General features: G+C 39.5%; 1 protein-coding gene across 19 annotated transcripts in view; it reads left to right on the plus strand.

The window, feature by feature from the left end:
• Positions 1 to 26,565, plus strand: part of zfyve27.L (zinc finger FYVE domain containing 27 L homeolog) — a 137,451-nt gene that overhangs the window by 68,999 nt on the left and 41,887 nt on the right. For 17 of the 19 annotated variants that reach the window (XM_041570583.1, XM_041570582.1, XM_041570567.1 and 14 more), the window contains 2 exons: positions 601 to 724; positions 10,145 to 10,243. In XM_041570583.1, coding sequence (XP_041426517.1) covers positions 601 to 612 — 12 coding nt within the window. In that variant the 3' untranslated portion in view covers positions 613 to 724; positions 10,145 to 10,243. Of the gene's footprint in view, positions 1 to 600; positions 725 to 10,144; positions 10,244 to 11,360; positions 11,401 to 26,565 lie in introns of those variants that run through there. The other 2 variants (XM_041570571.1, XM_041570568.1) reach the window with 2 other exon arrangements.

The raw sequence follows: 26,565 nt of genomic DNA on the forward strand, positions 1-26,565 counted from the left end.
TCACTGATGCCTTGTATCACCATATAAAGGAACAAGGCTGTAGGCTACGTTGTGCAGGGAACTCTGAGTACCACTCATATATTATAAGTGATGATGTACACCCTTCTTTAAATGATAAGGATATTTGATGTCACCTAGGGGTTTTGTGACCATAAAAATTCTCAGGTCCGCAGGCTGAATTCTACAGGGATCTCTGAGTTCCACTCATGTTTTATAAGGGCTACTGTACTTCCACAGTATGTCACTGAGTGGTTTTATGACCATATAAAGGCACAAAGTTGCAGGCTGAATTTTACAGGGAACGCAGATCACTTTTTGTTTTTTAGTTCTTCATTTTTATAATTTCCCTTTTTTTCCCCCCTAAAGCTGTTGATTTCATACCGTGACTTTTGCCTTGAGTATTCTAACCACTAACCACGCTATCGGATCAGTTATTTTATTTTACTGATTTACAGCTTGGTGCTTTGGTGTAGAAAGACAAGCATACCCAATGTGGATTCAGGGGAATGTCTACTTTCTGAAAATATATGGTTTTCTGGGGTGAACATATTTTCTATCTTTGCCCCACAAATGAATGCTGCAAATGTGTTGATTTTGCAGTACCTGAAATGACAGAGCATGTGGGGGGCTCTTCAAAGCTGCAAAAAGACCCAAAGTCTTGAAAAGACACGAAGTTGAAGTCCTGAAGCCGTGAAAGGACCCAAAGTAAGGAAAGGAGTCTAAGGTAAGTTCCACTGATCATAAATGTTTTTTTTTATTTTATTAAACCCCTGTCCACAATGTATTATGTTAATACTATATAGGCCCCTGGCCACCAATGTTTTTTTTGAATATTCTATGGGGCCCCTGACCACCAATGTTCTTTTTAACTTTAAAGAGGGGGCCATAATGATTTTTTTTAACTTGTACAGGGGGTCCTAAAAAAACTTTTATTGGGGGCCCTGGCACCAATGTTTTTTTTATTAACTTATGGGGGGGCCTGGCCACTAATGATTTTTTTAAAACTTATGTGGCACCCTGGCCAACAATGTTTTTGTTTTAACCACCGATAATGGCTTTTTATAAATCTTGTGTGGGAGGGGTTTAGTTTTTTAGCACTGATATCTATGTGGCCTTTTTACTGTGGTGTAGGCTTGGGTGGATCTGGGGTGGGCCTTGGTGGCTGGACTGGGGTTCTATAACCATATAAAGGCACAAGGTTGCAGGCTGAGTTATACAGGGGACTATCACTGATTGATTATAAGGGATAATGTGCTCCCTACTTTAAATGATATGGATTAAGGATGCTAGATGTCACCGACGGGCTCTGTGACCATATAAAGGCACAAGGCTGCAGACTGACTTATATAGGGAACTCTATATACTTATTACTTGTATTATAAAGGATAATGTATCCCCACTGTAGATGATAAGGATATTAGAAGTCGCTGAGGGGTTTTGTTACCATAAAGAGACAGATGGCTGCAGGTTCAGTTAAACTGGGAGTATCACTCATGTATAATAAGGGATAATCTGCCCCACTGTAGATGATAAGGATATTAGTAGTGGGGCCCCTTGCCACAATTGTTTTTTAGCTCATTATGCCCCAGGCCACCAATGTTTTTAAATTTTAAGGGCCCCAGGCCACCAATATTTTTAACTCTTAGGGCCCCTTGCCACCAATGTTTTAAACTCATTGTGCCCCTTCCCACCAATGTTTTAAACTCATTGTGCCCCTCGCCACCAATGTTTTTTAATTCTTAGGGCCCCTTGCCACCAATGTTTTTAATTTAAACTCATTGTGCCCCTTCCCACCAATGTTTTAAACTCATTGTGCCCCTCGCGTTTTTAACGCTTGGGCCCCTTTACCAGAAATGTTTTTAATCCTTAGGGCCCCTTGCCTCCAAAGTTTTTAACTCTTAGGGCCCCTTGCCACCAATGTTTTTAATTCTTAGGTCCCCTTGCCACCAATGTTTTTAATTCTAAGGGCCCCCGTGCCACCAATGTTTCTAACTCTTAGGGCTCCTTGTCACCAATGTTTTTAACTCTTATGGTGCCTTGCCACCAATATTTTTACCTCTTAGGGCCCCAGGCCACCAATATTTTTACCTCTTAGGGCCCCAGGCCACCAATGTTTTTAACTCTTGGGGCCCCAGGTCACCAATGTTTTACCTTTTAGGGCCCCAGGTGACCAATGTTTTCAACTTTTATGACCCCAGGCCACCAATGTTTTTAACTCTTAGGGCCCTAAGCCACCAATGTTTTTTAACATTTAAGATTTAAAGAAGGGGAAGGTCATTTCATGAGTATATTCTCTCCTGACAGTAGCACAGATTTCCAGTGGGCAACACAGTTCCTCGTTTGTCATTGCCTTTATTAGGACCGGCTAGTGTTTGACCAAAGGATTTAACCTACTGCCTTATATTTACACATCAGAAATGCAGAAAATTTCTACTAATACATTTGATTTAGGTTGAGTTAGGTAACTGCTTAAAGAGTCTACCTTGACCAAAAGTTACTGTTCCAGGTTCATGTCCATGTGAACTTTGGTACTGAGTGGGGGGGGGGGGTCATGGGTCCAGTGGCAGGGTTGGCCCAACTTGCACCTACCTTCCTTATTACCCCTCAAAGCTCTTGCTCGCCTAGCAAACAATGGAGTGTGTCATTGTGGGGGCAGGAAGAAATATAATAATCCTCCATCGCTTTAGCAGGAATCCCCCACCCAAAACGGATGTCTTGTAAGCTGGAGAGAGTGGTAACCAAAAAACAAACAGTGCAAAGAATTCACGCGGAATTTCACCTGACGAACGGGGAACGTTGTTTAATGCATTAAACACACCAGGGGTAGGACCCCGGTTTAAATCACTCTTTGCTTCTTCAAACCAAAAAACAAATCCAGCATAGGCGTTCCCCAATATCAAGCACCTTCATATACTAAATGTCTGGTATAGGATAAATAGGCTGGTGGGAAGTGGATGGAATTCCAATGTTAAGAAAGGGGCAACGACTTGAATGGAAATGCTTACATTGTGGCCTATGGAGTAAAGCAATTTTGTAGTTCCTTCCAATCATTGGCGATCAATGTGTGTCCTTAGTAGAACGAGGCACAGGAGCCCCTTCCCTCAATATTCACCATAGGGATTAAGGAAAACGCTGAGACATATTTATAGGGAAACCTGGCGGGGAGCACAGGATTTATTGAAATTAATAGCTAATTTATATTTGGGCATCCCTAACGACCAATGATCCAGAGGAAGGAGAAAAACCCTAGAGTACTATGAGGACCAATCTGCACTGAAGGTAAAAATGCCTTCCTGACTCCTAGAAACGGCAGTCGGTTTTACACCCTGGATCATGCCTAAACACCCCCTCCTATACACACCCTTACCTATACACACCCCCTTCAACCTCTCTCTCCTATACATAACCATCCCTACTGTAGATATCCCCCCATCATTACCCCTACCCTCCCTCCTGTACATAACTCCGACCCTTCCTCCTGTACATAACCCCTCCTGTACATAACCCCTCACCCCACTCCTGTACATAACTCCCACACTCCCTCCTGTATATTACTCCAACCCTTCCTCCTGTACATAACCCCTCACTCTCCCTCCTGTACATAATCCATCACCCCACTCCTGTACATAACTCCTCACTCTCCCTCCTGTACATAATCCCTCACCCCACTCCTGTACATAACCCCTCACTCTCCCTCCTGTACATAATCCCTCACCCCACTCCTGTACATAACCCCTCACTCTCCCTCCTGTACATAATCCCTCACCCCACTCCTGTACATAACCCTCACTCTCCCTCTTGTACATAACCCCTCACCCACTCTTGTATACAACTCCCACACTCCCTTCTGTACATAACCCACAAACACACAGACAGACAGAGACACAGACATACGCCCTTGGGAGAGGTAAACCGGAAGGATTTAGGCCATGGTGTTGGGTCGGCAGCAGCAGTTGAGTCTTTGGGTGGAATGCTGAAAAGAAAAGATTTAGAAAGTGTTGACATAAGAATAAAGACAAATACTTGTGTGTTTATGATATTAAAGGTACTATTCATTGGGCCTGTGGGGACTGTTTTGGTCTCTCTACACATGGAATGCCTTGGCCTATTATGAATCTCAGTCTGAGCCTGCGCCATTTATTCTTTTATACGCTTTGATCACCTGGTGCCAGTCTATTACCCAGTAGCAACCCATTTCCAAAGGTGGATATCTAAGGCAGATGTCCAGCAGCCCTATAAGCATTACCTACCTCCCCTGTTATTGGCCTGCTATAGAATCAACACTTTATCTGCAGACTTCGATCTCTGTCAGCAACCTCTTACAACCTAAAGGCAGCCAAACATCGGTCTATGGGGTGCCCTCAAAGTAATCAGCCTGCGGGCTCAACAGACGGTGTATGATTTCCTTTTATTGTTCTGATTGAAAATGCTCAGGAAGTAAAGTGGAGCTGCACTGGACAACATGAGGCATCTCTAGATAATGGGTAATTGTCAGTAAATTGATACATTACCCATACTCTCCGGAGCCTCTTCATGATGGCCTTCCTAAGCTGTTTTCGCAGGGTTGGCCTCTCCACCACCGGAGGATCTTTGATGATCTCTTCCACCTCAGGAGCTTCTTCTTCTCCATCCGCTCCCTCTTCTTTCTCCTCCGCTACAGGAGTTTTCTCTTTGTTTTCTTCAGGAGGTCCTACCTGTTCTTCTTCCCCTGCAGGAGACTGCGCCTCTGTCTTCTTCTCCTCCACTGCAGGGGCTTGATGTTCTTCTGCAGAACCTCCTACTTCCGCTCCCTCTTCTTTCTCCTCCTCTTCACGAAGTTGCTTATCTTCAGCGGGAGCGCTTTCCTCTTTTTCTTTATTGGAGCTTCCTCTTCTCCAGGAGCGGCTTCCTCTTCTGCTGCTGCTGCAGGGGCTCCATCATCCTCCTCCTCTTCTTCAGCTGCAGGACTTTGTTTCTTACTAGGTTTGAAGGGAAGAAAATGTAAAAAAAAAAAAAAAGGGTCATTATTGTAATTTGTTTCCAAAGTATTGCAACTACAATTCTGATCACTGGAGGATTAAAATAGCCAGATAGCCTTGCTACCTAAGAAATAACATTATGCCTGCTACACACCTGTCCCTACTGTAACACATTGGGCAGTTACTGAGCTGAGTAAGTTCCATGCTAGACTTCACCCAGTGATACATGCTGAAATACATGCTATGTTTGTAGGGACCTAAAAAAGTTCAACAAGTTTCTGTGCTATTTACTATTAGTATGGCCAAAGCACCCAGAGGTACGAGAAAACATCTATTTTTTGAACGTTATGTGCCAGTAAGTGTAATTGAAAGTGTTAATTGCAAAATACATACCCAGCAGCTTCCTGTAGCTTCTGCTCTCTCACAAACTCGTTGTGCAGCTGGTTAAGGTGTTGGTTGATGGTCTGTGAGCGCATGGGAGGCACAAGGATAGGAGCAAAGGGGAAAGAAAGGAGACAGTTAGGATTATGCCTGTAGATGTGCTGCTAATAGTACCTTTATATGCTGAGGGCAGTGAGGGTGTGGGATTCCCTGCCGGCAGCTGATGATGTGATATTGTTCAGCCTTTTCTCATCATAGGGAGAAAAACCCCCAAATCACCCCGTGTGCAGTTGTCCTGATTGCAATGGACCAATCAAAGTTCAGTATCTAGTTGTTAAAACACCCAAGAAAAGCATCAGGGACAGTGATCCCAGGTGAACTTACATTCTCCAGCCGCAGATACTCAAGTTGCTGCCTCCGGTTTTGGACTCGAGTTGGATGATCCTGTGGAAGAAGAGAGTCAATGTTAAGCGCTTCTTTGTACCAATTATTATAGAGACACACAGTGAATAATAACCTCTCCCATAATAATACTAGTGACACTTACAGGAGGCAGCTTGGCAGACTTCCTGAGGGCGGCATATTCCCTCTTGATCACTTCCTGAAACATAAAGAAAGAAGCAGTGTGAGATAAGAGCTGGCAATCTAATATTATTTGTTCCCTATTTACCTAAACATCAATTCTGCATTACATACCAGTGAGTTGAGCATTTTCCAGTACAGGATAATGTTCTCCTTGGCCCTCATCCTCGGGTCCACTTCGCACGTAAGAAGGAAGTGCTTTCTGAAAAAGAAAGATATCACTGAATGTTAATTAAACATTTTCCAGCCTTATTGCCCTTGCAGTTACCCCTGGGGCAATAGCAAATGATTCCCAACATGTAACAAGTCCATTTATGGTTTACTTACAGGACGATGTTCTCGCTGTATTCGACCCGGTAGTGATGTTCTGCAGGAAAAACACATTTCTGTTAAATACTGAGCTATATGGGGAAAGGAATTCACATATGATAAAACAAATGGCACAACCTTAGGAACTGATAAATTATATAGGATTTTACCGTAATAAGAGGCGAGGGCCTCAAAGTCCGTATGTTCCCCCCTGAAGTCCTTCAGGACGGAGTACAGCGTCTGTAAGTGAAAAGAAAGAGCATTAGGGACAGAATACTAAATGGCTCTAAATGCTGCTCACAGTCAGCCTGGCTCTGAGGAGAAAAGAGACAGAAAAGGGTTTGGGTTTTTATGGGGCAAGCATGCCAGTAATAAGGGCATTTTATTCTGAAAATTAAATAAACGTAGTGATTGGATTCCCTGGATGTCAGTTCTACATGCACAGAGGCAAAAGGTTTGGCAGCTCCGACATATATATAATATATTTTTTTTATTTATTTATTTTTTTTTCCATACAGCTGGAGCACTCTTGTAAATAGGCAATTGGCCAGGTGCAGGTTATAGTAAATTATACATAGAACAACGAAAAATCGCACACACAGGACTTATAAGGTGCAAAAAATAAAAAAAAGATTTATTGCAACGCTTCGGCTCCTGTACTCGAGCCTTCTTCAGGTGGCCTGAAGAAGGCTCGAGTACAGGAGCCGAAACATTGCAATAAACCTTTTTTATTTTTTGCACCTTATGGGGCAAAATTCACTAAGGCGCGAAGCGCCGAACGCTAGCGTTAATTCGCTAGCGTTTGGCATTTTCGCTACTGCGCAAATTCCCTAACGAACGCTGCCGTAGTTTCGCTAGTGTTACTTCGCAACCTTACGCCAGGCGAATTTTCGCTAGCGACGAAACTACGCAAATTCACTAACATGCGCAGTGTACTGAACGCTACCTTTTACGCTAGACTTCCTTCGCCACCTCAGACCTGGCGAAGCGCAATAGAGTAGATAGGGCTTGTTTAAAAAAAAAATTTTTTTTCTAAGTCCCAAAAAACGCTGGCATGTTTTCTACATGATGGGTGATAGGCTGAAAAAGAAAGGCTCCCCTTCCTCCCCCCTACATTTCCTGACTCATGGCAACTTACCTAGACAGTGGGCACATGTGTAGGGCAAAATAAATTTTTTATTTGCTGATTTGAAGGTTTTCTAGGCATTTGTAGTGCAGATACGTATTCGCGCCGTATGCAAATTAGCCTTCGCTAGCGTAACTTCGCTTTATATAGCGAATCAACGCTAGCGCAACTTCGCAACCTTACGCTACCCCTGTGCGCAACTTCGGATTTTAGTGAATTTGCGGAGCCCTGGCGAAACTTCGCCTGGCGAAGTGCGGCAAAGTTGCGCCTGGCGCAACTTCGCATCTTAGTGAATTTGCCCCTATAAGTCCTGTGTGTGCGGTTTTTCGTTGTTATATCTATATATATATATATCTATATCTATATCTATATCTATATATATAAAAGAAGCAGTGCAGACAGACAGTTTAAGTAGAACTTATATAGAAGAGAGAAAGGGAAACACCAGTTCAGATGAGAGAGGATTGTTTTACACTGAGGCATTACCAGAAGAGATGGATTTCTCTGCACCTTGTCCATCGTTGAAAACCTACAGGGACAAATAGACATAATCAGCCAAAGTGAAGGCAAGAGTTGTTTCCCTTTAAATTAACTTTTAGTATGATGCAGATAGTGATATTCTAAGACAATTTTCACTTGGTTTTTCTTTTTTTATTATTTGTGGGTTTTGAGTTATTGAGCTTTTTCTTCAGCAGCTCTCCAGTTTGCAATTTCAGCCATGTGGTTGCTATGGTCCAAATGACTCTAGCAACCATGTTCTTTGAAGAAAAGTAGCAATAACAATAAATGTGTAGCATTACAGACCATTTGTTTTTTGATGGGGTCAGTGACCCATTGAAAGCGCGAAAGAGTCAGAAAAATATCGAAAACATTTAATGAAGACAAGTGAAAAATTTGCTTAGAAGTAGCCATCCTGTAACATACTAAAATATACATTAAAGGTGAACCACCCATTTATGTATTTCCTTATCTATATTCTCCCATTTGTATGAAACAGTGTTCCAGTAAATGATTAAAGCCCATTATTAATGCTGCTGATGAATTGGCTTCTTATAAATACCATATACAGTAGCCGTATGGGCTCATATGCACAAAGCCGACCCCCCCAAGTGAATTTACGACAGACTCGCTGAAGAAGAAATCATGTGCTGAATCAGTTGAATTTGCAAGATTACCTCTTAAAGAAGATTCTCCGATGGGGAAAAAAATAGGGGGCGGCACAAGGCCGGGGCACCCCAAGGGGGGTCTCCCTAAGGAACCCCTGGCTCTCTCTTACACTGTTCAGATAAAGATGTAATTATATGAACAATGGAGAAGCCAAAAAAAACTCCCAGGTGTTAATGGGCAGGTGTGAATCACCGAAGTCGCGGTCCAAAAATGCAGGAAAGGCACTGTAGCAATCTGTATAGAAAAGAGAATATAAAGGCAAGTTAAGGAATTTAGCGCTTAATATTTCCTATTTAATACAGAGGAAAGCAGAAATGTATTTTCCCCTAAACTTTGAGCTTTGTATCAGTTCCAGCAGGTACTGAGCCTCGGTCTCTAGAATGCTGGAAGTTTCCTCACACAGTCAATTAGCAGAGAGCCCTAAATAACTGCCAAAGTCTGTGTCTCCCAACCAGCACTAACATTAAAGGCTTCTCCCAAGCACATTTTAGGGGAAAAATCTCCAAATTCACTAAAAGCAGGGAGAGGAGCAACATCTGCTAGTCTGCCCCAACCTTTTCCCCTCTTGTTTTTACTATAGTAAAGGTTATTTGGCAAAATATCTCTCAGAGGGAATATACACTTAACCAACGGACTAAACCAACTGTCAAACCCTAGGTGTAAAGTCTCCTCTCTTCTATGGGACCTGCTGTATGTCCCCCACTCATCACCCCCAACTGTCCCCATGGCACGTGCCTCTGCTTCCCAACCCTAGTTCCTTATGGTGTGCTACAGGGTCCCCAAAAGTTTCCTTCTGAAGATAATGTGAATATTTGCTGGCAGCCCTGCATAATGCCAAATGCACAAAAAGTCTGTGTCTCCCAACCAGCACTAAGATTAAAGGCATCTCCCAAGCACATTTTAGGGGAAAAATATCCAAATTCACTAAAATCAGGGAGAGGCACACCACCTGCTAGTCTGTGGGGGACATTGCCCAAATTCCCTCCTCTTTTTCCACTAAAATAAAGGTTTTCTGGCAAAAAATCTCCCAGAGGGAATGTACTCTTACCTCTCACCACAGGGCCAACCAACGGACTGAACCAACTGTCACACTCCCAGGTGGAAGTCACCTCTGTCCCTGCTCTTAAAGGGAAGTGTCCCCTGTTGATGAGTGAGGTTTATATGGCATTTATTTCTAATTAGATGTGCAGCACATACACAGACTATTAAGTACACAGAGCATTGCTTTGTATGTGTGGCCTATTGAGCCAGTGCAATTACTGCGCTGCCATATCTGTTTGGTCCATTCATTCATCAGCCATGGTTTTGGGGGGGTCCTTTGCTTATAGGGGGCACCTTAGCCTAAATAGTGGGTAGAGATGGTGATCTCATTGTTCTGGTATTTATTGCTTATTGAGCATTTTGTGATTATTTGGAATAGTCCGGTAAGTTGGGGTGTTTGTGCTCCAACAAGACCTTGTACGTTAGAGAGAGAGTTTGTGTCGGTGTATTTATAGAGCTATATGTTTCAAAGCTGTTAGTGGTCTTCACACAGTATTTCCTATTGATATAGACGTCATGTAATGTTTCAGCTGTCGGTACCTCCACTTGTCCCCAACTCACCGCTTTTCTTTGTTTTTAGGAACATGGGGATCTGGTCTTTTTTCCATGCCTAGCAGTTGCCTCGATTGAAGATTCTGGAGCCCAAAAGCAGTTTCGTATCCCTTATGTTCAATCCCAGGTAAGTAGTCAGTGTTGTTTCTTATTGGGGTCAGTGGTGATGGATATGGAGCCAGTGAACAGTTTTTGTTTAGCTGGTGCCATATACTTAAAGGGGTTGTTTACCTTCCAAATTTCAGTTCAATTGTTTTCAGATTGTGCCCCAGAAATAAAGACTTTTTCAATTACTTCCACATTATATGAAGAGCATATGTCAGATTAAAAGCCATCTACATGTTCTTCTCTAAAGCTACCACCTAGCATCTGCAGTGGTCTCTGCAAATATTGGGGTCCTTGCAACACATTTGGAAGGGAGTGTGGCTTTGGATAGCAGCTATAGTAGGTAGAGATGTACCGTAGTTTTATGGGATCCCTCTGTACAGGCTATGAGCAAACATAGGGGCTGTTCCTGCTGAATTTTGCCAAGTTCACTGGAATACCTTTAATAATTGAATAATCAGCCAGTTGATTGGGTCAGTTTCTTAGGTGGCTATCAGTCTGTCTCCGTTTCATTAGGATGAGGGCCTTTGCAGTATCAACTGGAAGGAACCATTTTCTGTACAGGCTAGCAGACAGGGAGGAATCATTGTGACTGTGATTGAAGTGTCCGGGATATGTGTATCAGTAATTCCCTTGTAGTTGTCTAAGTCTAGGTGAGGAGAGAAAGTAGGATTGCCAAAGACTGGGATATGGAGAGCGGGGGCGTTAATCCACTTCCCAGTTTTAGAAAGTGTCCAGTAACGTCCCTGAACTAGTTGGCTTGTTACATTGTAGGTAAGGTGGTGACCTCATCACCTCACTTTACTTTGTATCACAGTGTTGCTTTCTAATTAGTTTCTATTTTGTCCCAACTTGCAGGGAAGTTGTAGAGTACACTGTCTAGTTCCATGTATCAATATATGTTTTATCTTGTTACCTAATAGTATGTAGCAGGTAAGATGCCGCAAGGGTGAAGTTATCTCCAAAATCGCCAAATTTATTAAAGGCTCGCAGCTTGGGTGCTTCAGAGTAGAAAGGACATGCACACCCAATTTGGATTCAGGGGAATGTCTACTTTCTGAAAATATATTTTTTGGGTGAATGTACATTTTTCTATCTTTGCCCCACAAATTAATGCTGTAAATGTGTTGAATTTGCAGTACCTGAAATGACAGACCATGTGGGGGGTCTTCAAAGCTGGCGAAAAGACCCCGACGTCAACGAAAAGACCCGAAGTTGAAGTCCTGAAGCCTCGAAAGGACCCAAAGCCAGGTAAGGCAGTAAGGTCCACTGAACAGTGTGTTTTTTATTTTATTAAACCCCTGTATTATGTTAATACTATATAGGCCCCTGGTCACCAATGTTTTTTAAAAATATTCTATGGGGGCCGCTGACCACCAATGTTTCTTTTAAACTTTTAAGAGGGGCCATGGCCACCCAATGTTTTAGAAACGTTTTTGGGGGAACCAGGTGCAAAGGTTTTTTTTTTTTTTTTTTTTAACTTATAGCGGGAGGGCCCTGGCCACCAATGATTTTTTTAACTTGTAGGGGGGTCCTCACCACCAATTTTCTTTTGCAAAAAACAAACAAAAACAAAAAAACGTTTTGGGGGGCCCCTTGCACCATTTTTTTATCTTATGGGGCCCTGACCACCAATGATTTTTTAAAAACTTGTATATGGGACCCTGGCCAACAATGTTTTTGTTTTAACCACCAATGGCTTTTAAAAATGATGTGTGGGGGTTAGTTTTAGCACTGATGTCTATGTGGGCTTTTTACTGTGGTGTAGGCTTGGCTGAATCTGGGGTGGGCCTTGGGCACTGGGCTGGGGTTCTATAACCATATAAAGGCTGCAGGCTGAGTTATACATTGGACTATCACTCATTGATTATAAGGGATAATACACCCCCTTCTTTAAATGATAAGGTTGTTAGATGTCACTGACTGGCTCTGTGACCATATAAAGGCACAAGGCTGCAGACTAAGTTATACATTGGACCCTGAGTATTACACAGTTATTATATGTATGTGTCCCTACCGTAAATGTAACACAGAAAAAATAGGGAGCCTATAAGTAATGAAGTAAGTAGCATTAAAGGGATCACCGCAGGTTTGTAGAGACATAAATTTATATAAACAAAAACCATGGAGCTTAGGGGGACACTATTATGTAAAAGTATCCATCCTACACTCCAAAAGCAAACCAGTTCAGTGTCAAATCTTAACAATGTATCCAATATTAAAACGTAACATTTATCAACTGATTAAAAAGTTGCAAAGCGCTCCAGACCACACACCCACTGCTGTTGAAAAGTTACAGCAGTGCTGGACAATTGTCATAAAACACTTAATTAAAAACTGCAAATGGTGGATCAATGAGGTAAGTATCGTCTTAAATGCAAGAGCCACAATAAGGCCAAATGTGCATAAATCACAGCCGGTAGCAACACCCACTCCCACCTTCCGTTTTCTGCCCCACAGTGCTGACACTACCTAGCTACGTAGGGACAGGGTGAAAGCTAGACTTCTCACCGTCCACCAATGCCGCCCTACCGTAAATGATAAGAATATTAGCTGTCACTTAGGGGTTCTGTCACCATATAAGCAAAAGGGCTGCAGGTTTAGTTATGCAGGGATCGCTCTGTACAGGCTTTGAGCAAACTTACGGACTGTCCCAGCTAAACTGTACTTAGTACAGAGGAATACATATTGCTGCTGGGCCCGAGCCTGAAGGGGGGCGCGCAGTGCTGAACTTTTCGAAGAGGCCGGGCCCCCCTTGACAGTGCCGAAGCCGTGCCGCTTCATCTCGAAGTCGCGAAACACCGAAATGCGGAAGTGCGAAAGTTATGAGCGAAAAGACCTGAAGTCACGACAATAGCCAAAATTGGAGTCCTGAGGCAGCGAAAGACCTGAAGTCACGGAACAGCCAAAATTTAAGTCCTGAAGCGGCGTAAAGACCCAAAGTCACGAAAGGAGGCAAAGTTGAAGTTCCTGAAGCCATGAGTTCAATCCAACACCAATATCTATGAACAAACTTTGGGGACCGTTCCTGCTGAATTGTGCTTAGTAGACAGGAATACCTATGCTGCCATTGTTTTTGGGATGTTCTGTAAGGTAAGAGTAAAAACCTTGACGGACCTGTTCTGGCTTGAATTGGTGCTTAGTAAGGTGAATTCTCTGTAAGGCTATCGAAATTTGATAATTTTGGGTGAATATGTTAGTAAGAGGGATCTATGCTGCATCATTTTATGGGATTTTCTATACAAGATTTTAATCCCGTAGTGATTTTCTGCTGAATTTTGTTCTTAGTAAAGAGGAATGTTTGTTGCTAGTTATTGGGATATTTGTACAGGCTATGAGCAAAGATAGGGATGTTTCTGGCGAATTGTGCCTTTTAAAGGGGATTCTATGTTAAAGTTTATTGGATGCTGTGGTTGAGGTATGAGAAAAGTAGGGGAATGTCTGGCTGGTTTGATTAGTTAAGGGAATACATAGTTGATGGTATCTTCTGTACAGTATATTAGTTATTTAGGGGAATGGTCCTGCTGATTGTGCTTAGTAGGGGAATAAATTGTGCATAGTTTTTTGGGAGAGTGAGATCTGTAGCTGTTAATGGAGAAACTTGGGGACTACTCTTGTGATTTTGTGTTAGTACAGGGGATACATATGTGCAAATAGTGTTATGGGATGTTCTGTAGAGGAGAGTGATCTGGGTCCTTGACATGAATTTGAACATTGACTTTGACAATGAATTTGACTATATAGTTGTAGTCATTTATCTGCTTGGTGGTTTGCAATGCTGCTTTGAATCGGAGTTCCATTGACGCCATGCATATGAAAATACATTTGAGACGTTTGTTATGGCCTTTGACTATGTGCATTTGACCCCATGATGTTTGAACAATCATGGTTGTCACTTGTTGTTGGTGGATCTTGGCAGCCTGTTTGACAGTTTTTGACGCATGATTTGACCATGACCTTTGTCTCCACAGTTTTGTATTAGTCTGCTTTGGTGGCTCTTGTGCATTTTGCTTTGGTGGGTTGCCTTGCTATGATTTGACCATTTTGACCATTGAACCGTCATCATGAGGTAGCTCATGCATGTTTCTTGAGCAGATTGTTGTCAGAGTCCCTTTTGACCATGCATTTTGCACATGAACATTGGACCGGTCGTCAATCATGAGGACACTCATGTGCATGGTGGGTTTTTGCAGGTTCTGCTTTGGCGGAGTGGTTTACTTTTCTGCTTTGTCATCTTGAGCCCATTGCGCTTTGCATAGGTAACTCTTTTGACCATGCATTTGACCATAGAGCTTTGATGTATGTCATTTGACCATGATATTGGACCAGATATTAGTTGTATTTGTTGCGTTGGTGGCTCTTGCAGTCTTTGCTTTTGTCAGAGTCCATCTGAACCATGACTTGCACATACATTGCTTTGAGGGAGTTACCCTGATTATGATTTGCGCCATGACTTTGACCACCATCATCGGGGTTCGATATTGCAGGCCATAATGCTTTGGATGGATTGCCTCTGCGGCAAATATTGGACATGTTATTTGCCCATGACATTTGTCCATACATTTGGCATGAACGATTTTGACCCATGAACATGACATCATGAGGTGGTCATTTATTATGGGGGAACTTTTTCAGATTATGAGAAAGTTTGGGATGTTTTCTGCCTGGAATTGTTGCTATTACAGGGGAATGCTATGGTGCATAGTTTTTATGGGATCTGTTCAGGCTGTAAGAAACTTATGGTGTTCTGGTTGATTTTGCTTTCCTATTTTTTGCGATATTTGGTCAGTTCTTAAAAGCAAATTAGGCATACTTAGTGCTGTTTTCGTTGTTTGTTCAGTTTTGGATGCCAGGGTTGGGTTTGGCTTTGTAGATTGGTGGATTGTACCCAGGGGGTTGCACAAGGGGTGTTCTATAGCATATCTTTAGATCTTTCCTGTCCAGTTTGTCCTCTTTATCAGTGTCTGGAGGTCAGCTTGTAGGAGGGAGGTCGGTCTTAACTGCTTATTTTTAAGATAGGGCTGCCAGCATCTTTTAATTGCGGTGCATAGCAGTGGTTTAAAGCATTGGTGCCGCATCTTGTGGGCAGTCCAGGTCATGGAGTTTCCAGCTGGGGCAGCATTGAGTCTTGTTTGACGCATAGTGTTATGGTGTCAGGGGATTTGGGGATTCGCAAATCCTAGAATCTTAATTAAAGGATTCGCGAATACATATCGAATGTGAATCTAATTTGCATATGAAAGCTGACAGGAATGTAAAAAGTGTGAAAAATATTTTTACTTTTGTTTTGAACACCAGTTAGTGATTTCCCTTCCACTAATTTGAATATGAATCCTAGATTAGTGCATAAGCTTAGTAGCAAGGAATACCTATATTTTTAAAAAATGTACTGCCTTTTTTCTCTAATTAATAAAACGTGGTCTTGTTACTTGTGGTAACTAAGTTAAGTTTTTCATGTTTTTTGAGAATTAAGAGATGGAGTAAAATCCTTCTCGGGTTTGGACAAGATTCTACCAGAAAATAGAATTGATACAATTTCTAAATGTTTCCTGCTGCGTACATAAAAAGTTCCTTTAATGTTACTGGAAGTTGCATTTTGGGAAGAAAACAAAGTGGCCGAGTATGTTTTCCGATGGGATTTCTAATTGGCGGTGCAGAGAACAACGGATGCACAATGAAGGAGAGGCAATGGAGGGGAGGAGAATGCGCGAAGGGTGGGTAAAGAAAGCACGGAGGGGAGGGTGACAGAGGGAGGGGAGACAAAGGGGAGTAAGGGGTAGAGAACCGGTAGGGGAAGGCAGAAGACATTTTAAAGGGTGCTCCAGGCCGCTTTTCATTGAGTCGTAGTGATGCTTTCTGCCTTGCTCCTAGGTGCCTGGCAGTGGAAAACCATTTTCGGGATATATTTACCCTGGTAAGCACAAATTGACGTGGGGATTTATCTCCAGCAGTGTGCATTAGTTTTTAAAGGCTTCCCAAGTTATTTGCAGTGTAATTAAATTTGTCCTAGATGGCAGTGTATGAGTTGTGTTGGATCTATGTTACCTTGGTGTATATATAGTGTTTGGCATCGAGGGGAGTTGAGAGTAAGTGAACACATAGAAAGGGGTGGAGTTTAGAAAGAATTTGGAGACAAGCACAGGGAAGATGTGCAATCACAGGATGAACATTACTGAAGAAGCCACCTTGCCGAGAACAAACGAGGACCCAAGTGAGTAGGAAGTGTGAGGCTCTGTTAGCATAGGTTTAGTTTTTCTTATAGTGCATGTAGCAAAGTGTTTATGGTAGGTAGGGAAGTGGAGCAGAGGTTTTTTGTGTGGGCTAAGGGTTATGGGTATATTGGTGGTTTTGTGTGTATTTTTGCAAAAAAAAAGTTTTGGCCTTGGAAGCTAAAGTATGTTGATTTCTAAGTGCTTCAATTTAATCTTTTTCCTTCATTTTTTTTAGTCAGCATCTATTTCCTAAATACAACGTGGACTGCACTCTCAGTTCGTAAGTTGAATCAGGTGGTTTGTAGTGAAGTGTTTGGGTACTCAAAGTCTCAGCGTCTTGAGCATATATATATATGGTTCTCTGAATGATAAAATGCAACAGTGGTATTAAGCGAAGTTAATATATTTACTATAATATAATATTATATATATATTAGTATATATACACTATAACTATTGTGTGTCACTTATTGTATACATATTATTATATTATATATAATATAGTATAATGTTAAGTAATAAGTGAATCATATCCCCTATATATACCTACCTTAACTATTTATTAATATTAATCAATACATACAAATAAACGGACAATACATCGCGCGCTCCAGGACGGCCGCTAGTTAAAGGGGGAGGTCTGCCGAGTAAGACTTTTGGAAAACTCAAATCACTATTTACATTTTTCTCTAAACATTAATAAAGTTCCTGGAGTGCGGTTAATTGGTAATTTGTTAAAGTAATCAACTGTTATTTGCAGAGCGTACCGCACTCCGAGCGCTGAGATGCACGTTAGCAGAGAGTGCTATGTGAGTGCACCAAGGGTTTGTACTATATAATACTAAGTATAATGTGACTACTTGTATATTAGTGTAAAGATGTTAATTATATGTATACCAATGTATATATTTATGCTTAAATATATAATATATATATATTAATTTAATATATAAGTAGTAGTATTATATAATAATGCCTCATAGTATATTCCTTGGGAGTGGTCCCGTAATTGGTGGGGATATAATATATATATATATATATATATATATATATATATATATATTATAATATTATAGTGGAATAAAGTACCGCCTCTTGTAAAATATAAGGATATTATAAGATACCGAGGAGTTTCATGACCACATAAAAAACGAGGCCGAAGGCCGAGTGTTTTTATACAGTCATGGAACTCCGAGGAGGGTAACTTCTAATATCCTCATATTTTTTACAAACTGGGGGTAACTTTATTTATTATAATACACAAACAACAAATTTCAGTGAATTGTGACAGAAATGACATCAGAACTCACCGTTTATAACTGATGACATCAGAACTCACCGTTTATAAGGATATAAATTATATACATAATTTTTTATCATAAAGATATTCATGGCTTTTGTGTATTATATTTTACATGCATTATAACTGTTATCTTACATAGGGAACATTTTCTATTCAATTCAGTTTCCCTTTAGAACATCCTAAAGAATGAAGATGAAGGTCTGTTGCTAATTAAAATTACATATTATGTGGTCCAAGAATAAGCAATAAGCAATAAGCAAATGACTAGTTGCTGATTATTAATAAGGTTAAGCTATAATATTTAATAAACTTCTCTAAGGCACCACCAATAAATATAAAGAATAACATATTTTTCACAAAATGTTATTGTAATATAACCTTGGCATTTTAGGACCTTTAAAATTACAAATTTGCAGTCCTATGACACTGTGTGCATAACATACTTTCCTTTGACTCAAAAAATAACATCATTTTTCTAGAAATTTGGCCTTCGGTAAGTTTACATGTTTCAAAAATCTATTTATTTTCACTTTAAAATTCTACATAGATGCATTTTATAAAGTTTTCTCTTTTTCACACAGTTTTGAGTAAAATATTGACAGAATTGGCTTTATTTTTGAATTTTGCAAAGAAGCTTTAGTTGAATGTTCCACTAGTTTGTTACTTTATGTTCTTAGTCCATTTAGCTACATTTTGTAAGTATTTAGCTTTACCATCAGTCTCCTGAGCTGTAATTTGCCCCAACATACTGAAGCTCAGCTGTTTACACTTAATGTTTTTTTCTTTAATCTTATTTACTTCAGTACTTCAGGGTGTAATAGCTCTTGTGTTATTTAAAAAAAATGCTGCATAAGTGAATGTAATTTTAAAATGTAAAATGTAAGTATCTTATTCTTTTATGGAGCAATTGCAATAAAGAAATTGCTATAATGCAATCAACCTGCTTTCTTCATCTATTTTTCTTTAGATTTTAAAAATGTGCTAGATTACTTAACTCTGTACTTCCTGGGCACCATTGACGTTCCTAGTATTATATAAAGACGCACTAGGTAAAATTTATCATAATTTGTGCCATATTTTTATTATCTTGTTTGTTACAAATTAGCACTTGTTTGGGATTAAAGAGCAGACAATGAGATTTAAAATCACATAAGTGGGGAAAGGAGAGTGATCTATTATTTACTTCCGATTGATACTCCCCATCAATTTAGCTCTTGTTTACTAAAGATCTGTAAGGCTGAATCTCTACCATTTGATCTTCATTGTTCTTAAAAAGGGAAAAGGGCAAGGCACATACCAAGCTAATGCATATAATCAGGTTATCCATATATGTTATTGCATTTTTAATACAGAGTGATAATATAAAAAACAGATTCGAGTTTTACTCTAGTTGTAACCCTCAGCAACCAATTAACAAGCAACATTAGTGGTGTGTACAATTCTGAAGGCCTCATCAAACTTCCCAGGTCCCTGTGTGCCGACATTTCCAAAACTAATGGAAGCTCTGTCACCAATGTTAGTTAATATGTTGACCTCTAAAGAATTCCTAATAAATCAATACAGAAAAAATTACCTGTAAGGTATTTAAAAATGAAAAATACATGTATAACACTTTAAAACGCTCTACGTTAACCCAGTTTTGTTTCTGCTAAAATGTCTAAAGTGCTTGTTTGATGTATAATTAATCGTTATCTTACTAAACAAAAAAAAAAAAATCTGTCTTCAACTTTTTTTATCCACTCATAAAAATATTTGTTGTTTAAGACTATGGAATCATGGTAATTAATATGAGATGTCTCCGGCCACCCTGGTCTATTTCATCTGATACCCACTGTGCAACCAAATTAGATCCAAGGTTTATCAGTATCCTTGTACTTGTTCTGAGCAGTTTAGAACTCTTGTCCCACTGGGGGGATTATGCCAGGCTTCTTTGAAGTTTATGTGTTAGTCAGCACACTATTTGTAATGGATTATGTTCAACTCTCAACATTTCTAACCGAAGAAAATTAGGCTACAATCAATGCACACATTTACAAAGCAGCCCAAATAAAATGAGTACTTAATTTAAACAACAAATTATAGAATCAGTTTTAAGATAAATTGCACAAAAGTTTTTTCTAGATAATACATATACAGTACTTGTGACAATGTAACTTTTTTTGCTTATTAAATTAACTCAATTAAAAAAAACAATGATCTTATCTTAAATTATCTTTTTGATTTCTCATTTTCTTTTTTAGTAATATTCCTTAGCGCTGTCTCAAACTTATATCAGTATTGTGCAATCATAAAAATTGGAGATGTTGCCCTCTAAAATATTTTCAGGACACTCACCAACTATCTATCATATTTTAACAATTCCACTATCATCCCATCTCCCCAGGTTGGTGCCTTGGGGTTATCATAGATTCTGCCCTGTCCTTCACCCCTCACATCCAAAATTCTTATTCTCTACTTTAAAGGTGGCCACACATGGGCCAATAAAAGCTGCGACAGACTGAGTCGGCAGCTTATTGGCCGTGTATGGGACCCCGAGGGGCTTCCCCGATCGAGATCTGGCCGAAAGTCGGCCAGATCTCGACTGGATGGGACTAAAAATATAGTCGGATCGCGGCCACATCTGTTTGTTGATGCGGTCCCCGCGATCCAACCCGCCCGTTTCCCATTCGTTAGGATCCGATCGTTGGGCCCTAGGGCCACGATCGGATCAGCCCGATATTGCCCACCTCAAGGTGGCATTTCGGGAGAGATCCGCTCGTTTGGCGACATCGCCAAACAAGCGGATCTCTCCGTGTATGGCCAGCTTAACTCTCTATAATTGACCTCTCTCCAGTCCATAATGAATACTGCCTTCAGGCTTCTACACCTCAGCAACTGCTCCTCCTCTGCCATGCCACTCTGCCAATCCCTGCACTAGCTTCCACTAACTTTCAGAAAAAATTTAAACTAATGACCTTGACATTCACAGCACTTCGTACCTCTGCCCCACCCTACATCTCTGAACTTATCTCTAGATACTCGCCCAACCACTTACTACACTTACTGACCTGCTCCTCAACTCTTCTCTCATTACCTCCTCACATGCTCTCATTCAACACTTTGCAAGGGCTGCACCCCTCCTCTGGAATTCTGTCCGACTTTTCTCCCAAACTTTCTGCCTTCAAAACACACTTATTTAGAGAAGCCTACCCTCATTCTGCTTAGCTACCAAATGCGATACCATATGCTACATAGCTCATCTTGCCTTTTTCTGATCTTGTCCGCTCCCACACCTGTGTCTCAATCCATTCCCATTTTAGATTGTAAGCTTTTTTGCACAGGGTCTTCCTCACATTTGTAATTCTGTATGTTTTATGTGTAAATTCTGTATGTTCTTTGTATAAAAAACATTTATTTTACAGCGCACTGTGAAATAAATACATATTTTTATTAACATAATAATAATAGTGGCAAAAACTGTGGAGAAAATTTTGCTAAAGAGGAAACTGGCCTGCATGGTATGTGTAAAAGCCTGCTGAGCCACTAAAGGCATTTAGAGTTCATGACTCTCTATATAGACACCAGCCTCACTCTCTTTAAGGCAGGTGTCTATAATCTGGTCATTATGGGCCTATATAAGCCAGTCCCATTCTGCCTCCCTTTGCTAGATCATTAAAGTTTGCCAGGTGATTTTGCTTCCTTGTTTCCGCTCCAGCCTTGCTCCCGAATTCTTGCTATCTTTCTGGTGTTTGTAATAATTGATCTTTGGATTAGACTTTTTCCTGGAATCTTCTACAGCTGAACTCTGCCTGCCTTTAAACCTTGGCCTGTCCCGATTACGACCGAACTATGCCTGCCCCAAACCTCTTGCCAGCTTAAAGAATAGTTCAGTGTAAAAATGAAAACATTGATAAATAGGCTGTGCAAAATAAAAAATGTTTCTAATATAGTTAGTTAGTCAAAAATGTAATATTTAAAAGGCTGGAGTGACTGGATGTCTAATATAAACAGAAGACTACTTCCTGCTTTTCAGCTCTCTAACTCAGAGTTAGTTGGCGACTTGAAGGGGGACCACATGGGGCATAATTGTTCAGTGAGTTGGTAATTGATCCTCAGCATTCAGCTCAGATTCAAAGCAACAGTTATGGCCCATGTGTCCCTCCCCCTCGAATAACTGATTGGTTACTACTTGGTCACCAGGGTAACCAGTCAGTGTAAACCAAGAGAGCTGAAAGCAGGAAGTAGTGTTCTGTTTTTGTTATGTTAGACATTCAGTCGCTCCAGCCTTTATACATTACATTTTTGCCCAATTATATTAGAAAAATGTTGTATTTTGCACAGCCTATCCGTTTGCCCAGTTTTTATTTTTTATACTGAACAATTCCTTTAAGAACTTGCTCTTGCTCACCTTCCTTACCACTGGTTTACTGGACTTGTTTCCCATCATTTCAGCTCATTTTGTCTTACCATTAAATCCTCTTTTTGCAACTTCACATTTCTAATGCTTCCAGTCTGCCTAGCAACATGCATAACCTGAGTAACACAGCACATAGGCACTCAAACCTCTCATCTGAGGTTGTTCCTGACAGTGCTGAACTGTTTCTACCTATTCATTATTGGGGGCTTATAGCAAACACTGGGGCCCATTTATGAATAGTAGATTTAGCTTAGAAATTTTACATGGCGGGCTCTCAGATCTCCTCCATGTAAACAGGCATACCTGCACTCGTGCTGGCTCCCTCTGGTGGCTGGTCTCCGCTCCAGCCAAATGCAATTTCTCTCAACAACAAAGGATACGGGAGTAGTCTCCCAGATCACAAGTTAAAAACTGAAAAACTTTATTAGCAGGCTTTTATTAAAAACATTGACAGGTATCATTACGAATTTATGAAATGATCAAGCTTTACGTGCTCAGGCATTATAAAGAAACTATGCGCGAGTATCTAAGAGTACAAATATTTTCTTTGTCCCAAAACATGATTAGTAAACTCATGCAGAGTCTCCTTTATGATTGCCTGAGCATAGAAAGCTCAGGCAGTCATAAATTGCCCCCTAGTGTACTGATTAAGCCAATTTTAAATGAATACTGTCAATGTCGATTCGCTTGTAAGAGGGACTCTTGGGTGGTGTTTGGGAATGTGAATGCATACACAAAAGTGCACAACAGTTTCCCCCACCTTAAACCTACTTGCATCCTTGATTTCAGAGCTTCTAAACAGGAAGAATGTGTCATAGAATTTGGGTAATGTCTTGGGTGATGTGAAAGGGAATTTGATTACAAGTGGATTGTGTGGTACTGGCGTGGTGTGTGTGTTGTGGGGGGGTACAGCTTTATTAATTCCCTTACTGCAAAATTACACTTCACACAGTCTTTATCATGATAGTTTTATCTGATTAAAACTTATACAGATAAGGTATATGCTATGTATAAACCGAATAAAAAAAGCTAAGGGTGTAGACAAGGGGCACTCACATGTTCCTTCCACATCTCTCCATTAATCAATAATAATGAATCAGATAAATCAGTATAAATCAGTAATAAATTAAAAGTAAAATAATTTAAAAATAATTGTGCATATGTATATGCTTGGAGTACATAATTATTATGTTTTATTACGACACAAAAATATATTTTATGGAGTGACACATGGAAAAGTACCTATTGGTTTTACTCAATAATATAATCAAATTTAGTGCTGGCAAAATGTCCCTATAGTCTATAGAAATATACAGTAATTATTATCACAATTAGTAAAAAATACTTTCTGAATCCTTGTTATTAACAAGTAGCTGTCATAATTGTTTGTTACTTTATTTAAGAATGCAACTGCAATATCTTAACCTGAAATTGAATCTATGCCCTTTTAAATTTCTTATATCTGTAATAAACCTTTGAGACAGCACAGAGGTTATGTGATGCTATCTATTTATACAGTGTCACTTAAAGCTAATGATCCACAGACTTAATTACAACTGCTTTCTTAAACCCTAGTCAAATACTGAGCCTGATTTCAGAAGATAGACAAAGACTCCTTGACTAAGAATTACCATATTGGCACTATTCTCCAGTGATTGCTCAGTACTGCATTATCTGCTTAACTTCCCATGTTATTTAAATACTCTATGGGGGGTTAACAATATGTGTTGTGAAAAGAAAGAGGGAAGGGGATACAAGATTATTTCATGTACACTTACATATTGCTTTTGAGAAAGTCATTGTATAACACAAGCATAGGTCTATTTTTTTTTATAATCTGGCACATGAAATTTATGTTGGGCCACTAGAATCACAGATTTTCTATATATGATAATAATATTGCTTAATATAGTGGAATAACTATACTTCCATAGATTTATCATACAGATATAGGATCCCTTAATCCAGAACCCGATATCCAGAAAGCTCCGAATTACGGAAATGGCTGTCTCCCATAGACTCCATTTTATCCAAATGATCCAAATTTTTTAAAAATGATTTCCTTTTTCTCTGTAATAAAACAGTAGCTTGTACTTGATCCCAACTAAGATATAATTAATCCTTTTTATTATTAATAATAACCCTTATTAATTTATCAAGGGTTGAAGGGAAAATTTGGAATTACATTTATTTAGTTTTTAGTGGAATTCAAATAAGGGAATAGTTAAAATTTCGATTCGAGTTTTTAAGAAAAATTTCATTTGATTTTCAAAATTTATCATGTGATGGCCCTTAAAGAATTCAACTATTCGCCACCTTAAACTGGTGAATTGCTGTTTTAGCCTATGGGGGACATCCTGGATCATTTGTAGTTGTTTGCAGCCTTCCTGAAAATCGAGAAAAAACTCAAATTGAATTTGGATTTGAGCTTGCGGGTCGATCTCATTCACCAGCGTTTGAAAAATTCGAATTGTTTTGCTAAATTGGTCGGTTTTTTTTGTTTTTATTTCAAACTCCATGAACTCTTAATTCGACCCTTGATAAATCTGCCCCATAGTGTTATGTATAATGTTACAGAAATGAATTTCTTGAAATGTGCAAATTTCCTATCGAGTTTAATGGTACATCACTTGAGAATTCTTGTACCTCTTAAGAATCAAGTCTTAAATACGAACCATAGAAACATTTGAATTGAATGTGATGTGCTCATTTAGTTTGAATGGATCTCAGCAAGTCTAAGTGGCAAGAATATGTATGAAAATTTGATAAACACTAAACATCTTACTCTGGGAGAGAAAAGTGATTTTTCTTCTTCTGATTGAACTACAGTTTTTGTTCTAAGCAAATTCTTTAGAACAATACTAAAGGTATTTTTTTATGACATCATTGAATCAGTGTGCTCATTCATACAAGTAAGCATTACAGTTTCTCTCCAATATTTATAGGTTAAGGTTTTATCTGTGCCGGCCAGTGGTGTAACACTTCAATTGAACTATATCCAAGAGGTGATGCTTTCCAAGTATGCCCCAAATTACTGGATTCACTGAAGATAAGGTGGGGACCAGGCGTGCTGTCACAGAAAGAATTTTGTATTTTATTTAGCTTTATTTGAACGATCAAAGTTTCAGACAAGCAGTTCTTATGCTGTAATCTAAGATTGAAATCAGCACAGTCATTCCTTTCTTCCAATTACTGTTTAAGCAAAGATTTTGCTCTCAAAAGACTGTCCCAGAAAAGCTTTCAGAGTAGAACATAATAGCATACGGAATTACTTCTGCTCATTTATCTACGTAAAGTTACCTATTCTTTAGGTATGAAGAGCCTGGGAAACACAGAGCAAGCTAAACAGGCTGATTATATCTGTTGTTTTTTTTACAACCATAGTTATAAAGCCTATCAGTGTGCAATATAGAGATAATTCCCTCTTCAGTACTGAGTAAGCATTTCTAAAGGAATGATAAATTACTTAACAAACATACAAATAGAAAAATGTCAACAATGTTAGCTTAAAAAACTGTATGTACTTGCCCAGCAGATGGCACTATATTAAAGCTTAGTAACTCCAAAACTCATTATTTTATTTAAAAAAAAAAACAGAAACAAACTCCAATGCTCGATTTGATCTTATTTTATCAATTAAAAAACATGAATTAATCAGATCGAGCAAAAAACTGAAATCGTCTCTGATTTTTTTCAGACTTTTTTTCCAGAAACAGCTCACTTTTTTATGGTTTTTGCACGAAAACTCAGATTTTTTGGATTTTCTGCTAAACCGCAGCATAGAGACAAAACTTGCAAATTGAAATTGGTGCCCTTCCTCGTTGACGTATACAGGACGTCCACAGGTCTGAGATGATGCTGATTTTGGATATAACATAATATTGAAAAAGGGTTTTTTTATACACAAAAATACAAAATCAAGTTTATACCTCGAAAGGCAGGCCAAGATAAATGCAAGGTTTGGTAAATAAAATTGTGATAAGAACCATCACAGATCTCCAGTCATTCGTGATAATAAAAAATTGGGACTTATTTCATCCAGTCAGGATATAGCTATTGGTGATAAGTGAATCGCCAAATATTTGCAAAACTACAAATTTACACAAGCAGAAATCCATCATTGAATGCATTGAAGTCAAACCCTATGTTTTTTTTAAACCTGAACAAAAAAATACATTGTAGTACATCTATTGGGCATTCAACATTTCCCATGGAACCTTTTCTTTTTTGTTGAGCACTTTTTCTCATTGGAGTCAATGGGGGGGTCTATGGCCATTTTGCTTCCGTTGTTTTTTGTGGCAAACTTTTTTTGCTGAAAATATTGTTTTCCAAAAAAATTTTTTGCTGATAGCGAAATAATGGCTTTTTGCCACATCCATGCCTGGCAAAAAATTCTGTCATTGTCAATGTGTACCATAGTGTTTTCAGTTGGA

This window comes from Xenopus laevis, chromosome 7S (genome assembly GCF_017654675.1).
Source record: "Xenopus laevis strain J_2021 chromosome 7S, Xenopus_laevis_v10.1, whole genome shotgun sequence".
Lineage (NCBI taxonomy): Eukaryota > Metazoa > Chordata > Amphibia > Anura > Pipidae > Xenopus > Xenopus laevis.